The 18,031-nt window shown below is 40.1% G+C and overlaps 3 protein-coding genes across 4 annotated transcripts in view; all 3 read right to left on the bottom strand.

Moving 5' to 3' along the window:
- The window catches only part of LOC148477384 (uncharacterized), a 428,950-nt gene that overhangs the window by 208,854 nt on the left and 202,065 nt on the right, over nt 1-18,031 (bottom strand). The gene's annotated exons all lie outside the window — the stretch shown is intronic.
- LOC148477387 (olfactory receptor 2G3-like) lies at nt 350-1,297 on the bottom strand. Its single transcript, XM_088456801.1, has one exon. The coding sequence runs from the start codon at nt 1,295-1,297 to the stop codon at nt 350-352; it is 948 nt and encodes a 315-aa protein (XP_088312927.1).
- LOC148477388 (olfactory receptor 2G3-like) lies at nt 13,552-14,505 on the bottom strand. The gene has a single exon (XM_088456802.1). The coding sequence runs from the start codon at nt 14,503-14,505 to the stop codon at nt 13,552-13,554; it is 954 nt and encodes a 317-aa protein (XP_088312928.1).

Raw genomic sequence — 18,031 nt, forward strand, 5'->3', positions numbered from 1 at the left:
GCAAATACATAACTGTGACAACTATTATACATACAGTAACTGTGACAACTACTATACATACAGTAACTGTGACAACTACATAACTGTGACAACTACATATCTGTGACAACTACATATCTGTGACAACTACATAACTGTGACAACTATATAACTGTGACAACTACATATCTGTGACAACTATAAAACTGTGACAACTATATAACTATTCAACTATCAGAACTACAAGCTGAATAATCTGTATGATATACTGTATAGTGGTAAACAAGCAGAAGCCATTACATGTCATTCATTTTAGAATAGTATTTATTTCACCTTTACCAGCCATATACTTTACACAATGTTTCCCATTTTAATGAGCAGCAGTTATCAAACCTTTCACATTGAGTTTTCTCAGAGCTGCCTTCATGTCTGAGTTCTTCAGGCTGTAGATCAGGGGATTAATTGTGGGAATTACGACGCAATAGAAAATGGCCATCATTCTATCTTTGTAAGAAGAAAATGGTGCCCCAAGGCGCAGGTGCACGTACATAGCAGACCCATAGAATATTAAAACAGAGACAAGGTGAGAAACACATGTGGACATTGCTTTTTGACGAGCCTCTGATGAGTTGAGGAGGAATACAGAGGTCACGATCTTGATATAGGAGCAGAAGATTAGTATGAATGGGAGTAAAGCTCCACATATACAAAGTATGAAGATATAAAGCTCGATTTTGAAGGTGTTTGTACAGGCTAAGTTGAGTAGAGGTGGGATGTCACAAAAAAAATGGGCAATTCTGTGAGAACCACAGAAAGGGTACATAAATATCGTGCTGGTGTTGACAATTGAACAAAACAAACCTAAAAGACAAGGTCCAGTTGCTAGCTGGTAACATAATGTTGTAGTCATCACTGAGGTGTATCTCAGAGGACAACAGATGGCCATAAACCGGTCAAAGGCCATCACTGCAAGGAAAAGACATTCTGACACTGCAACAGCAAAGTACATCTGAGCAGCACAACCAATGATGGAGATAGATCTATCCACTGACAGGAAGAGCTCAAGAACCTTGGGAACAGTAGTATTGATAGAACAGATCTCAAGTATTGACAGGCCCCTCAGGAAGAAGTACATGGGGGTGTGAAGTTGAGGGCTATGAGTAACAGTCAGGATGATTAGGCCATTACCTACCAGCGAAAGAGTATAGGCAAACAGGAGGAATATCATTAAGATGACCTGAACTGGGAAAGACATATCAGAGAACCCTAGGAGGGTGAACTGTGTAACATTGTGGGGGCTGTACGGATCTGTGACCATAGTTTAGGATATTCTCTCTTGTCACAAAGTTAGAGGGAATGTTATGATTAATCGTTGCTCACAGATTACATTGTGTGTTAAAAAGTCAGTACTTCCTTAAGAACTGCTGAAAGCTGGGAAATCTGGTTTTACAAATGTGCATATAATGTGTGAGTTAGTATTGAACCCTAAATGTGACAATGCATACCCACACTTATAAAATCAGAGCACAAAGCATCAGGGTTGGATTATCCTCAGGCTCGCAGTTCACTTGCAGTGCATGATGTGTATAAAACGTGCAGGTCCTTACTAAACCGGGTGATCAACTGTCGCGGTGGACATTGCTGATTATCTGTCTATAATGCTTCCATACAAGATAACATGTTTCATTTATTTCATTCATTTTTGTGAACATGTTTATACAGTTTTCATAATGTGCAGCTCCTGCCCTTTAGTCTACCTAATCTCATTAAACCACATGTAAATATATTAAAGGCAATGCATTTATTTTACCAATAAATACTTTGATACGCCCATGAATCTACAGTAACTTCAATACATTATATGTGTCTCTGCAGATCGTAGTTAGATATACAGGGGAAACCAATATAGAACAATAATGGACTCTGCAAATAGGTGGTTTTTAGTATACAAACATCATTTATCTGTATATAGAGAGATATAGTGATACAGGTAATAGTAGCAGTGTGAGAAGGTGACATAATTACTCTTTGTCATTTCACCAGATAATATCATTCTAATGTCTTCCCACTCAGTATAAATCTAACAGAATTAAGCGCAGTACCAGGTACACATAATCCACTATTTTAGTAAGAAAATGCTGACAAATGACTTATACATTGAAATAATAATAATAATTTCATCAGTGGTATCACAGTGCCTTCTCTGAATCACCCAGTGACAGTGTAAGAGGCCGGCGGGCACTGCAATCCACCAGCACAGTGTGTACCTCCACCCTAATACAGAAACCCACCCTTGCCAGAGCAGTATTTCCCAAAGCTGAGAGAGATCTGTCTTATATAGTGATATGAACCTTGGGGAAGCTGGTTCCTCAGGTCTGCATCACTTGTTATTCTGGTTGCTAATATCCAGCTGATAGGATTTCTAGATGATCAGAGTGAGGGTGTATAAAGACTGAGGAGCCAAAAAATAGATACTAATTGGCCCAAAGCAGTTATGTGTGATTCCCAGGGTAATGACAGTATTCATGAAGAAAGTTTGTTTATGACACTTACAAAACTGCAAGTAAATATCACAATGTAATGTAAGGGAATAACATTGGAATAATACATTTTAACACAAACAGTGAGATTTTTATTGTACCAGCACCATAGATGTCCATTTGTTACATTAGTTGCTTAATATGATTAATTTAAAAGTATATGTCACATGTATTATCTACTGTACAAAATCAGGAAATAATAAATTCATCCGAGTAATATACCATCACATAAAAGCACATTTACTGTTTGACTTTCATTTAAATTGGTAAAACATTTTAGGTTCTGCTACATTTAGTTTTCCTGTCCACTTTCAAGGTATTTATTTCCTTACAAAAAATATTCTACTTAAAGTAACATCATATTTCAATCACAAGACATTTGGTGTAGTCGGCAGAGCTGCTCTTTCTATGTGTTATCAATTGAAATAAGAAATCAAACTTGACCTGGTTTTCAGTGGTAAAGTATCTACAGTATAAGTTGTAATTGTGTGTAATGTATTATGTTGTTGAAAATAAAAGTACATTGAGGGAGGGAATACATAGCCGCTTTCAGGTGGGCTAATGTCGGATCATGGTTACTCATGGGCCAGGTGATACACCCTCATCTTTATTCCCATACAGGATGGGAAAATGTGAATGTACCATTAGAATCAATCAATAGTAAGCGTCTCCAAGTATAACCAAGGGGTAAGAAAAGTTGCGCACAAAACTTAGCAATGACTGCACAGTGCTGAGGTGGGAAGATTTACTATTCTAGGGACTAGACCTGTGACTGCAAGAAGAAAAGCAAAAACATATAGCTAGGCATAAAATGCAGACATTGGCAATAGAAAGCATTGGGAAGCAGGGGCAGAACTATGTGAGACAATGGAGGCGCCTGCCACCGGGCTCCAGCTCTGAAGGGGGCACCTCCTCCATTGCCCACAACATATTCACCCCACTTAGGGCTGTAACTATGTACCTTGTAACATCATGGCCCTTCACGGCACCAGAGAAACCACCATACACTAGTGGAGAGCTCCATGTCAGACCATCAGCTGCTGTCTTCGTCTATCTATAGCCTGTCTTCATGCAAATTGCTACATTACAGTGTCTGCGGCTGTGACAGGGGGGCACCAAATTATAACTTGCCTCCGGGCGTCTGGGATGAACTTACGCCACTGTTGGGAAGAATATGATGCTTCTGACAGAGAGATCATTTGAGGTGCCTTTATCATACACTGACCCTATATATCTTCTAGCAGAGAAGGGAGAAAGATGATTAAAGGGCTATATTATGTAACCTTTAGTAACCTAGCAGTTGCCATCATTGAAGTCAATGGTGAGAAGAACTGCTTATTGGCTGAGAGAGGTGGAGGCTCCCCTTTATCAGCCAATGAACGCTAAGCCAATGCATTTCTATGTCTCATTCACATATTAATGTACTTAAAGGGCAGTACATGTCCGTGGCATGGGTATTGGCACTTTGATGTTTTTGTGGATGCCTATATGGGCCAAAGAGAACAAGAAACAAGGGGTAGGTGAGCATGATTTTTTTTACAGGTTAGGTGGATGCTACATGGAGAAGAGGATGTGAATGGCTACAGGGATTGTAGATGAGTATGTATGAGTGTGAGTGTAATAAACTTTCACAGTACTTTCACAGTGTGTCCTGTGTTTATTTTAATATTTATTTTGCAGGTGAACTAGAGGTATCAGCAGTCTTATAATGGCCCATATGGTACCTGTGGTTCTCCTATTATGAGTATGTGAGGGAAGTTTGCTCGGACCTCTAGTTTTACTGTAAAAGACAATATTATTTATTTTATATTTTACACATTCAACCTTGCACCCACAGCCCAGGGGTGCCACGCATACCCTGGGGATAGCCTTGGGAGATGTTGACCCCCCAACCTTATTGGGGGGGTCCCCACTTCCCCAGAGATCCCTGACATGGGATGACTAGCGTTCAGGTGTTGAATGCCTTGACTGGGGAACCCAGTGAAAGGGTCCCATGTATGTGGCATTACACCTCCACTAGAAAGAGTATGGTGCTAGCTGTGGAAAATACAGGGGACCCCTACTCATTTTGTCCCCTCTATTTCCACATCCAATACTGGCTCACTGAGCCCGTTGCTGGTTTATGAAATACAGTAGACCCCTGCATTTTTTCCTCCCTGTATTTTCACAACCAGGACCAGCGCAGAACAGATTGGTACTGGTTGAGACATGATCCTATTACAAATAAATCAGGAATACTCCTAATCCAATGAGATGTAATTGACCATAGCCATCCAAAGTTATTTGATAGTTTACAAATTCTGCAAACTTATAATTTGCAAATTCACTGCAAAGAAGAAGCAAGTAATTACAGACCAGTAAGTCTTACATCAGTAGTGGGAAAAATTATGGAAACACTATTAAAAGAAAGAGTGGTGGAATATCTCAAATCCAACAATTTACAGGATCCCAAACAGCATGGATTTACTCAGGGGAGATCATGCCAAACAAATCTTATAGATTTTTTTTGACTGGGTGACCAAAGTAATAGATCAAGGGGGGGCCGTATATGTAGCTTATCTAGACTTTAGTAAGGCTTTTGACACGGTCCCACATCGCAGAATGATAAACAAACTGGAAATCTTGGGATTGGATTCTATGACTGTTGAATGGATAAGATTTTGGTTGCAGGATAGGAAACAGAGAGTTGTAGTAAATGGAGTGTATTCACAGGAGGGAAAGGTAACCAGTGGAGTACCCCAGGGATCAGTACTTGGGCCAATGCTTTTTAATATCTATGTTGGGGATAATGCAAATAATATTAAAGGGAAAGTATGCCTTTTTGCAGATGACACAAAGTATGCAATTGGGTAGACACACCAGGAGGGGTAAAATAAATGACTGAGGATCTGGGTAGACTAGAGGAATGGGCAAGAACATGGCAACTTCAGTTTAATGTCATAAAATGCAAAGTCATGCACTTGGGTCCCAATATCCTAAAGGCTAAATATAGTATCAAGACACTATAATAGAAAATACAGAGGAGGAAAGGGATTTATGTGTCACCATTTCAGAAAACTTGAAGGCAGGCAAGCAATGCACCAAAGCAATGAGGAAGGCAAGTCAGATGCTTGGTTGCATAGGGAGAGGAATCAGTAGCAGGAAAAAAGAAGTGATAATGCCTCTATATAGGTCATTGGTACGTCCTCATCTAGAATACTGTGTTCAGTTCTGGAGGCCATAAATCCTGAAGGATATAGACACATTAGAGACGGTACAAAGAAGGGCAACTAAAATGGTGCATGGCCTACAGCACAGAACTTACATAGAAAGACTAAAATATCTTAATATGTATAGTTTGGAACAGAGAAGGGAAAGGGGGGACATAATAGAAACTTTCAAATACATGAAGTGTTTTAACAAGGGACAGGAGAGAAGCATTCTTGAAAGGAAAAGATGTACAAGAACACGAGGACATGCACTGACACTGGGGGGAGGGAGGCTCAGAGGAAGAGATGTACAAGAACACGAGGACATGCACTGACACTGGGGGAGGGAGGCTCAGAGGAAGAGAAGTACAAGAACACGAGGACATGCACTGACACTGGGGGGACAGAGGGTCAGAGGAAGAGATGTACAAGAACGCGAGGACATGCAGTGACACTGGGGGGAGGAGGCTCAGAGGAAGAGATGTACAAGAACACGAGGACATGCACTGACACTGGGGGGAGGAGGCTCAGAGGAAGAAATGTACAACATGATAACATTCACTGACACTGGGGGGAGGAGGCTCAGAGGAAGAAATGTACAACACGAGAATGTGCGCTGAGACTGGAGGGAGGGAGGCTCAGAGGAAGAGATGTACAAGAACACGAGGACATGCACTGACACTGGGGGGAGGAGGCTCCGAGGAAGAGATGTACAAGAACACAAAGACATGCACTGACACTGGGGGGAGGGAGGCTCAGAGGAAGAGAAGTACAACACGAGAATGTGCACCGACACTGGAGGGAGGGAGGCTCAGAGGAAGAGATGTACAAGAACACGAGGACATGCACTGAGACTGGGGGGAGGGAGGCTCAGAGGAAGAGATGTTCAAGAACACAAGGACATGCACTGAGACTGGAGGGAGGGAGGCTCAGGGGAAATTTGAGGAAAAATTACATCATAGAAAGGGTAGTGGATAAGAGGAATAGCCCCCATCAGATGTGGTTGGAGCTAAAACAGTGGAACAATTTAAACACACTTGGGATAGGCATAAGAATATCCTTGAGAGACGTAAGGAGTAAATAGGGTTGAAATTGCCTAAAGGATACATGAAAAGGGGCAGACTAGATGGGCCAAGTGGTTCTTATCTGCCGTCAAATTCTATGTTTCTATGTAAATAGTTGTTTCACAAAATAACAAAGAAAAACTATAATGTTGAAAGTAGCCAACACATTTGTGAAATGTGAATTATATTGTTTATTATTCTTTATGTAACATGCAATTTACATGATCATGAATTGACACTGAGGAGCATAGAGATGTGGCTTACCAGTGTTCATAGTAAATGCAAGTCACATTAACCAAATTGTACCCACTAAATGTCTATATTGAACAGTCTGGGCAGTGTTATTCATACTGTAAATTTGAAAGGTGAACTTACAATTTAAAATACAATTAAACACAAATACAAAATAAAACTACAAAAGTAATTTTTCTAAATAAAAACATTTACTACCTTCCATTAACAACTAAAATTTCCTTAACTGTTGCTTTACAAATGCAAACATCAATTAAGTGATTTGAATAGATGGCTGTATCTGCGTATAATGTAGTCACTAACAGTGGGCGGGTCTAGATGCAATCAACCAATCATAAGTGCCTGGAGATGATCACAATCAACATCATTATATATTGCACCAGGGGTTGAATTCTGTCAATAGATACATACAGTATGTGTCTGAGTCCAGGCCTACCTTGTTCGCATTTGCATGATTTCCCCCAGTGTATGCTTTAGCGCTCCTAATACAATTTATAAAGCAAAGGGCACCCTAAGGCATTCAGTATGATATATCGCTGGCCGCATGGCTTAAAGGTAAGTATAAACTAATCTTATTCTACCCCCTAACCCTCCTAATCCCCCCTCTAAGTGCCTAAACATAACCCCCCCTTCCACGCCACTTAAACCTAAGTCCCCCGGGGGGGTGCCTAACCCTAACCTCCCTCGGGGGTGCCTAACCCTAACCCTCCCTCTTCCTAGCTAACCCTAACCTCCCGGGGGTGTGCCTAACCCTAAGTCCCCCCTGGGAGCCCCTAACCTAACCCTCCCCCCACGGCTGTCCTCACCCGGCGCCCGGCATCACTTCGATTTGGATGCCGGGCGCCGGTCTCCCAATGTAAGTAAAATGACAGGCGTCGAGATTTCGACACCTGTCATTTAACCCTTGCCAGGATTAAGTAGTCGGGAAGCCGGCTGTCGGCATTGCATCAGCCGGCTTCCTGAACGTATACCACCCTAAGATGCAATAAAATATGCTTATGGATGCAAGTTTGTTTTTCATGTGCATAAACAGTACAGAAAGTACAGTACAGTAATGTATAGCAAACAAATGAATAATAATGTTTATGTCCAAACCCACATGAGACTCTGAGTGATACAAAATGTTCCTATGACAAAATGGTCTAGCTTACAGGGAACACCTTCTTATAAAATCTGTGCTTAACATTTCTACTATTGTATTGTTATAACCATGTAAATATATTTTTTGTATTGATTGTATCATTCCTAGATATTGCTAGGGTGCAGTTACACACATTGTTACTTTTGTGTAAACACGCCTTTTGTTGTGTACTGTTAGTTGTGTAACATATTTACTGCCTTTTGCATCTATAGGTGTCTCACAGAGACACATCCTGCTTTAGCAGGTATGCTGGAGCCACACACTGCAGTGTGCCCACAAGTGAGCTAAGGGAAGGTATATGTGCATGGGCAGCCCATTTCAAGGGGAAACTTCACTCCACGTGGAGTTATGGGCTAAAGGACTGTCCATCTGAAACTACTCCACCATGTGAATGTGAGAGGGGTTTATAATGAAGCAAATTGGATCTCACTCTCCTGAACAGTGATGACCAAATGCATTGATCTTAGCCTCTACATTGTGGATAAAGTAGAGCAGAGCTTACACACATACTGTAGTGATAATATATTAAATATAATAAAAAATAAAGTAATAATAATAATAATAATAATAATAATAATAATAATAATAATAGATTATACTGAGATGTGTGCTTAAAATTGCAAGTTGCATCTGCAAAATAGACTTCTGTTCAACGCTGATTGTCTTTCAGTTTAGAAGATATAACTTTTTACTCTATAGATAATATTTGCTAGACATGGTTTTTAAGACAAGGGGTGGAGTTGAGTTTTCTTCACAGTGTTTGGCAATAATGCTTACCTATTTGTTACAGTGTTTATTTTATATTGGACAGGAACACAGAAAAAAAGAACATTTAAAGGCAGGTCCATCATTTTATGGGGCAAAATGACCATTGTGACCACAGTTCTTGCAGCATTTAGGGTCAGAAATAGGGAACATCTTGTTTAGTCTGTTCGGTTATAAGGCCATCTAATATAACATCTAGTATTTCATTTTATTGCTGGAATAAAAATGGAATTCCTTGCAATACCTCCCTCATATCTTCACATTCTTCCTCATTTTGAGGAGAACTCACATCTCTTTACCAATCTCTTTCATAGGGATGTAGCCATAATGTTGACATCACAATTTCATCAGGTATGATGTCACATTGTTGAAATGTCGACATTGAAAATTTTAGTATGTGCAGAATGTACAGTAGACCATGTGCACAATGTCAACATGTGAAACGAAGACACTCCACACAGATCTGCAGCAAAGAGTTAGGATTAGGCTGTGGGAGGGTAGGGTTATGGTTATGCACTAAGGAAGGGTTAGGCTGTGGAAGGGTGGGGTCAGGGTTAGGAACTAGGGAGGGAATTAGGGTTAGGCACTAGGGCAAAGGTTAGGATTAGGCTGCAGAAGGGTATATTTATGGATAGGCACTAGAAATTGGATTAGGGTTAGGCTGCAGAAGGGTAGGGTTAGGGCTTGTCAATAGAAAGGGGTTAGGGTTAGCCTGCAGAAGGGTAGGGTAAGAGTTAGGCACTAGGGGAGGGTTAAATTTAGGCTGTGGAAGGGTATGGTCAGGGTTAGGCACTAGGGGGAGGATTAGGGGTTATGATTAGTCATACTTATACCAGAAGCCATGCAGGATCCACATTAAGTCATCCTGATGTCAGCTTCGAACCCGTAAAACATTGGACCTTCTGCTCTAGGTAAGTCACCACTGGATCACCAGGGATGTTGTGTTGACATTGTAATAATGTGTCAACATTATATGTCAACATGATGAGTGTCATCATACCTAGCATATTGACATGATGCATTTCAACATTATCACCATGTTGACATTCTCATGTTGACAAAATTTACCACATATTCCTGAGGTGGAGTCAGTGTAGGAAATTGAGAAGAAGTGGTTAGTGAGGTAGGCGGACAATCGGGAGCAGACAAAGTTGTGGAGACCACAGGATTGGGAGTTTGAGGGAGGAGAGATTGATCTATAGTAGCGAAGGCTGCAGAAAGGTCCAGAAGGATGCATAGAGGTAACGGATCCTTGGATTTAGAAACAAACTGATCATTAGTTACCATAATGAGGGCTGTTTCTGTGGAGGCAGTGGAAATAAGAGTCAAGGAAGTAGTGGGAGGAGAGGAAAGAGGTGAGGTGACTATATACAAGTATTGCAAGAATCTTGGAGGTAAAGGGAAGGAATGAGATAGGGTATTAGTTGCAGAGGAAGATTCAGGGTCAATAAAGGGTTTTTTGATGGTGGATGTGAGCATGTGTGAAGAAGAAATATTGTAAAATACCAGATAAGGTGGACTGATTGAAAAGGAATGTGAGGTAGAAGCAATTATCTGGAGAGGGAGCCAAGAAAGTGCCTGTAAATGGGGCTAAGTGGGACGCTGGAGGGATGAGTGGATGTGTAAAGGGCATGGACTTTATTTCCATTGGCAGGTGAGAAGGAGAACAGTGTGGACAAGCAGTCAGAGTAAAGAAAAAATGGGACAGGGGGAGAGTGATTGGAGGAGATGATATGCCATATAGCATTAATATTGGATGTAAAATAGGTGGCAAAGTCAAGGGAACTGTAAGAGGAAGATGCAGCAAAAAGCAGCTCACAGTGTACAGTACCAGAGAAGCAGCTCACAGTGTACAGTACCAGAGAAGCAGCTCACAGTGTACAGTACTAGAGAAGCAGCTCACAGTGTACAGTACCAGAGAAGCAGCTCACAGTGTACAGTACCAGAGAAGTAGCTCCCAGTGTACAGTACCAGAGAAGCAGCTCACAGTGTACAGTGCCAGAAAACCAGCTCACAGTTTACAGTACTATAGAAGCAGCTCACTGTGTACAGTACCAGATAAGCAGCTCACAGTGAATAGTACCACAGAAGCAGCTCACAGTGTACAGTACCAGAGAAGCAGCTCACAATGTACAGTACTATAGAAGCAGCTCACAGTGTACAGTACCAGATAAGCAGCTCACAGTGTATAGTACCAGAGAACAGCTCACAGTGAATAGTACCAGATAAGCAGCTCACAGTGTACAGTACCCGAGAAGCAGCTCACAGTATACAGTACCCGAGAAGCAGCTCACAGTGTACAGAACCAGAGAAGCAGCTCACAATGTACAGTACCAGAGAAGCAGCTCACAGTGTTCAGTACCAGAGAAGCAGCTCACAATGTACAGTACCAGAGAAGCAGCTCACAATGTACAGTACCAGAGAAGCAGCTCACAATGTACAGTACTAGAGAAGCAGCTCACAGTGTACCAGAGAACAGCGCTGTGACTTTAAACACACATGAATTTGTTTTACACTCATAAAAAGTTGCTGATGAAACACAATGGAACTTGGAGAGAGGAAAAGCCACGTCTGCTGCATCGGGGCCCATTTAAAATAGATTTGGAGTTCGAATTTCGTGGACAGATGTAAACATGTTGCAAGCCCCAATGGTACATGTATGATAGCAATGCTGTTTTATCGCTTCCAGTTGTTGTATTTGTGAGAATAAGACACATTTTGCGCTGAGAGACGTTATTTGGCGTTACTGAAGCCTGAGTATAAGAGGGCACTTCTGTAGGATATAATATTATAGGAGAAGCAAATGGTTTGCAAAAAAATATATACATTTGTACTGTAATCTGCTGTCCTGCTACTGTACCTACTGTAACTGGGGCTACTTTTGTCTGTTTCATTTTTATTTAATGCCATTTTCTATTAGCAGAAATACAGAGAACTGATGTGAGGATGGATATGTGATCAATTTAAAATGAATAACAAAAAAAACACCAGGATAATGAATGTAATATTCAGAGGAAAATCATTTCCATCAACCACTCATAGGATAATGGATATAGATGGAATTACAGCTACCAAGCACAATACAGCAACTGGCAAATCCAAGTTCTCCTACAGGGGGAGCAAATGTAATATGTGTGGGCAGATTTAGTGTCAGGAGGGCAGATCAGTGTAATATTAATGGCCTATATTTGCTACATTAAAAACTAGGGGATATCTTTCATGCATGCAAAACATATGCATTTGCCCCCTTGCATTCAAACTTCATCTATTCAGGTGCAAATCTACATCATTCGGCCCTTGTGTATTTTATCTAGCACCTTTTCCCCAATAGTACTCAATGCAGTTATTACAGTGGATAAGAATTAAATCCTGGCAGCGCAGTTGCTGTTCTGTGTAGTCAAAAATTAGCAACTGTGAGGTCCCTATAGACTGTAAACGATACTAAATGATTTAAAAAACAGAACAAAACATCTCAAAATAATACGGTATAACATTTAATTTACAAACTTTCATAAAGGTTATTCAGTACAGTTTGTGAATTCCGAAACCCTAAAGTGTGTGTAGAACCCAAAAACACGAGGTACATAGTTTCCACCTAATTGAGGGGCACCTCAGGTATCTGTCACTGGTAAATAATGCCAGATGTACAGTAATAGGCCACGATTTGGGAGACAACTTAATACTGCTGAGATACTCATTAAATTAACAGCCACAATCAGTTCTAAGGCAAAGCCAGGATTAATTCCCCTTCTAAATCTAGTGACTATTATACCAGAATTGCATCGGCTCCAGCAAATCACGGCCTATTACATTTGATCCTTAGTCTACAGTCATTATTCAACCTACATCAGAAACTTATAATGTCCAAGCAGTTCATAGTCATTCTATCATAGTAAGTAGTATCCCAGTACCAAAGTAAGTAGTATATTTTCAACTAATAACATAATCTACAGTAACACAATATAGAAATATGGAACATGAACAAGAATGTGCTACTTTACATTTACATTTACTTTACATTTACATTTACTTTACATTTACTTTACATTTAGGGGTTGGTGTAACAAACAGTGAAAAGACTGGAAAAGTGAATCAGGGGAGAAGTTGCCCATAGCAACCAATCAGCTTTGAGGTAGCATTTATCAAATACATTCTATACAATTACAGTAAAAGTTAATTTGAAGCTGTAGGGCAACGTCTCCAATGTTCCACTTTTCCACTTTTTTCCCTGCTTGACATATCTGCCCCTTACTGTGGTAACTTCATAACTGTGGCAAATACATAACTGTGACAACTATTATACATACAGTAACTGTGACAACTACTATACATACAGTAACTGTGACAACTACATAACTGTGACAACTACATATCTGTGACAACTACATATCTGTAACAACTACATAACTGTGACAACTATATAACTGTGACAACTACATATCTGTGACAACTATAAAACTGTGACAACTATATAACTAGTCAACTATCAGAACTACAAGCTGAATAATCTGTATGATATACTGTATAGTGGTGAACAAGCAGAAGCCATTACATGTCATTCATTTTAGAATAGTATTTATTTCACCTTTACCAGCCATATACTTTACACAATGTTTCCCATTTTAATGAGCAGCTGTTATCAAACCTTTCACATTGAGTTTTCTCAGAGCTGCCTTCATGTCTGAGTTCTTCAGGCTGTAGATCAGGGGATTAATTGTGGGAATTACGACGCAATAGAAAATGGCCATCATTCTATCTTTGTAAGAAGAAAATGGTGCCCCAAGGCGCAGGTGCACGTACATAGCAGACCCATAGAATATTAAAACAGAGACAAGGTGAGAAACACATGTGGACATTGCTTTTTGACGAGCCTCTGATGAGTTGAGGAGGAATACAGAGGTCACGATCTTGATATAGGAGCAGAAGATTAGTATGAATGGGAGTAAAGCTCCACATATACAAAGTATGAAGATATAAAGCTCGATTTTGAAGGTGTTTGTACAGGCTAAGTTGAGTAGAGGTGGGATGTCACAAAAAAAATGGGCAATTCTGTGAGAACCACAGAAAGGGTACATAAATATCGTGCTGGTGTTGACAATTGAACAAAACAAACCTAAAAGACAAGGTCCAGTTGCTAGCTGGTAACATAATGTTGTAGTCATCACTGAGGTGTATCTCAGTGGACAACAGATGGCCATAAACCGGTCAAAGGCCATCACTGCAAGGAAAAGACATTCTGACACTGCAACAGCAAAGAAAAAGTACATCTGAGCGGCACAACCAATGATGGAGATAGATCTATCCACTGACAGGAAGAGCTCAAGAACCTTGGGAACAGTAGTATTGATAGAACAGATCTCAAGTATTGACAGGCCCCTCAGGAAGAAGTACATGGGGGTGTGAAGTTGAGGGCTATGAGTAACAGTCAGGATGATAAGGCCATTACCTACCAGCGAAAGAGTATAGGCAAACAGGAGGAATATCATTAAGATGACCTGAACTGGGAAAGACATATCAGAGAACCCTAGGAGGGTGAACTGTGTAACATTGTGGAGGCTGTACGGATCTGTGACCATAGTTTAGGATATTCTCTCTTGTCACAAAGTTAGAGGGAATGTTATGATTAATCGTTGCTCACAGATTACATTGTGTGTTTAAAAGTCAGTACTTCCTTAAGAACTGCTGAAAGCTGGGAAATCTGGTTTTACAAATGTGCATATAATGTGTGAGTTAGTATTGAACCCTAAATGTCACAATGCATACCCACACTTATAAAATCAGAGCACAAAGCATCAGGGTTGGATTATCCTCAGGCTCGCAGTTCACTTGCAGTGCATGATGTGTATAAAACGTGCAGGTCCTTACTAAACCGGGTGATCAACTGTCGCGGTGGACATTGCTGATTATCTGTCTATAATGCTTCCATACAAGATAACATGTTTCATTTATTTCATTCATTTTTGTGAACATGTTTATACAGTTTTCATAATGTGCAGCTCCTGCCCTTTAGTCTACCTAATCTCATTAAACCACATGTAAATATATTAAAGGCAATGCATTTATTTTACCAATAAATACTTTGATACGCCCATGAATCTACAGTAACTTCAATACATTATATGTGTCTCTGCAGATCGTAGTTAGATATACAGGGGAAACCAATATAGAACAATAATGGACTCTGCAAATAGGTGGTTTTTAGTATAAAAAACATCATTTATCTGTATATAGAGAGATATAGTGATACAGGTAATAGTAGCAGTGTGAGAGGGTGACATAATTACTCTTTGTCATTTCACCAGATAATATCATTCTAATGTCTTCCCACTCGGTATAAATCTAACAGAATTAAGCGCAGTACCAGGTACACATAATCCACTATTTTAGTAAGAAAATGCTGACAAATGACTTATACATTGAAATAATAATAATAATTTCATCAGTGGTATCACAGTGCCTTCTCTGAATCACCCAGTGACAGTGTAGGAGGCCGGCGGGCACTGCAATCAACCAGCACAGTGTGTACCTCCACCCTAATACAGAAACCCACCCTTGCCAGAGCAGTATTTCCCAAAGCTGAGAGAGATCTGTCTTATATAGTGATATGAACCTTGGGGAAGCTGGTTCCTCAGGTCTGCATCAATTGTTATTCTGGTTGTTAATATCCAGCTGATAGGATTTCTAAGTGATCAGAGTGAGGGTGTATAAAGACTGAGGAGCCAAAAAATAGATACTAATTGGCCCAAAGCAGTTATGTGTGATTCCCAGGGTAATGACAGTATTCATGAAGAAAGTTTGTTTATGACACTTACAAAACTGCAAGTAAATATCACAATGTAATGTAAGGGAATAACATTGGAATAATACATTTTAACACAAACAGTGAGATTTTTATTGTACCAGCACCATAGATGTCCATTTGTTACATTAGTTGCTTAATATGATTAATTTAAAAGTATATGTCACATGTATTATCTACTGTACAAAATCAGGAAATAATAAATTCATCCGAGTAATATACCATCACATAAAAGCACATTTACTGTTTGACTTTCATTTAAATTGGTAAAACATTTTAGGTTCTGCTACATTTAGTTTTCCTGTCCACTTTCAAGGTATTTATTTCCGTAAAAAAATATTCTACTTAAAGTAACATCATATTTCAATCACAAGACATTTGGTGTAGTCGGCAGGGCTGCTCTTTCTATGTGTTATCAATTGAAATAAGAAATCAAACTTGACCTGGTTTTCAGTGGTAAAGTAATCTACAGTATACGTTGTAATTGTGTGTAATGTATTATGTTGTTGAAAATAAAAGTACATTGAGGGAGGGAATTTCAGGTGGGCTAATGTCGGATCATGGTTACTCATGGGCCAGGTGATACACCCTCATCTTTATTCCCATACAGGATGGGAAAATGTGAATGTACCATTAGAATCAATCAATAGTAAGCGTCTCCAAGTATAACCAAGGGGTAAGAAAAGTTGCACACAAAACTTAGCAATGACTGCACAGTGCTGAGGTGGGAAGATTTACTGAAATACAGTAGACCCCTGCATTTTTTCCTCCCTGTATTTTCACAACCAGGACCAGCGCAGAACAGATTGGTACTGGTTGAGACATGATCCTATTACAAATAAATCAGGAATACTCCTAATCCAATGAGATGTAATTGACCATAGCCATCCAAAGTTATTTGATAGTTTACAAATTCTGCAAACTTATAATTTGCAAATTCACTGCAAAGAAGAAGCAAGTAATTACAGACCAGTAAGTCTTACATCAGTAGTGGGAAAAATTATGGAAACACTATTAAAAGAAAGAGTGGTGGAATATCTCAAATCCAACAATTTACAGGATCCCAAACAGCATGGATTTACTCAGGGGAGATCATGCCAAACAAATCTTATTGATTTTTTTTGACTGGGTGACCAAAGTAATAGATCAAGGGGGGGGCCGTATATGTAGCTTATCTAGACTTTAGTAAGGCTTTTGACACGGTCCCACATCGCAGAATGATAAACAAACTGGAAATCTTGGGATTGGATTCTATGACTGTTGAATGGATAAGATTTTGGTTGCAGGATAGGAAACAGAGAGTTGTAGTAAATGGAGTGTATTCACAGGAGGGAAAGGTAACCAGTGGAGTACCCCAGGGATCAGTACTTGGGCCAATGCTTTTTAATATCTATGTTGGTGATAATGCAAATAATATTAAAGGGAAAGTATGCCTTTTTGCAGATGACACAAAGTATGCAACTGGGTAGACACACCAGGAGGGGTAAAATAAATGACTGAGGATCTGGGTAGACTAGAGGAATGGGCAAGAACATGGCAACTACAGTTTAATATCATAAAATGCAAAGTCATGCACTTGGGTCCCAATAACCTAAAGGCTTAATATAGTATCAAGACACTATAATAGAAAATACAGAGGAGGAAAGGGATTTATGTGTCACCATTTCAGAAAACTTGAAGGCAGGCAAGCAATGCACCAAAGCAATGAGGAAGGCAAGTCAGATGCTTGGTTGCATAGGGAGAGGAATCAGTAGCAGGAAAAAAGAAGTGATAATGCCTCTATATAGGTCATTGGTACGTCCTCATCTAGAATACTGTGTTCAGTTCTGGAGGCCATAAATCCAGAAGGATATAGACACATTAGAGACGGTACAAAGAAGGGCAACTAAAATGGTGCATGGCCTACAGCACAGAACTTACATAGAAAGACTAAAATATCTTAATATGTATAGTTTGGAACAGAGAAGGGAAAGGGGGGACATAATAGAAACTTTCAAATACATGAAGTGTTTTAACAAGGGACAGGAGAGAAGCATTCTTGAAAGGAAAAGATGTACAAGAACACGAGGACATGCACTGACACTGGGGGGAGGGAGGCTCAGAGGAAGAGATGTACAAGAACACGAGGACATGCAATGACACTGGGGGAGGGAGGCTCAGAGGAAGAGAAGTACAAGAACACGAGGACATGCACTGACACTGGGGAGACAGAGGGTCAGAGGAAGAGATGTACAACAACGCGAGGACATGCAGTGACACTGGGGGGAGGAGGCTCATAGGAAGAGATGTACAAGAACACGAGG

This window comes from Taudactylus pleione, unplaced genomic scaffold, assembly GCF_031769625.1.
Source record: "Taudactylus pleione unplaced genomic scaffold, aTauple2 ptg000720l, whole genome shotgun sequence".
NCBI lineage: Eukaryota > Metazoa > Chordata > Amphibia > Anura > Myobatrachidae > Taudactylus > Taudactylus pleione.

Bases quoted from the DNA above. Each gene is read 5' to 3' on its own strand.
- LOC148477387 (XM_088456801.1), bottom strand. From the start codon at position 1,297: ATGGTCACAGATCCGTACAGCCCCCACAATGTTACACAGTTCACCCTC.
- LOC148477388 (XM_088456802.1), bottom strand. From the start codon at position 14,505: ATGGTCACAGATCCGTACAGCCTCCACAATGTTACACAGTTCACCCTC.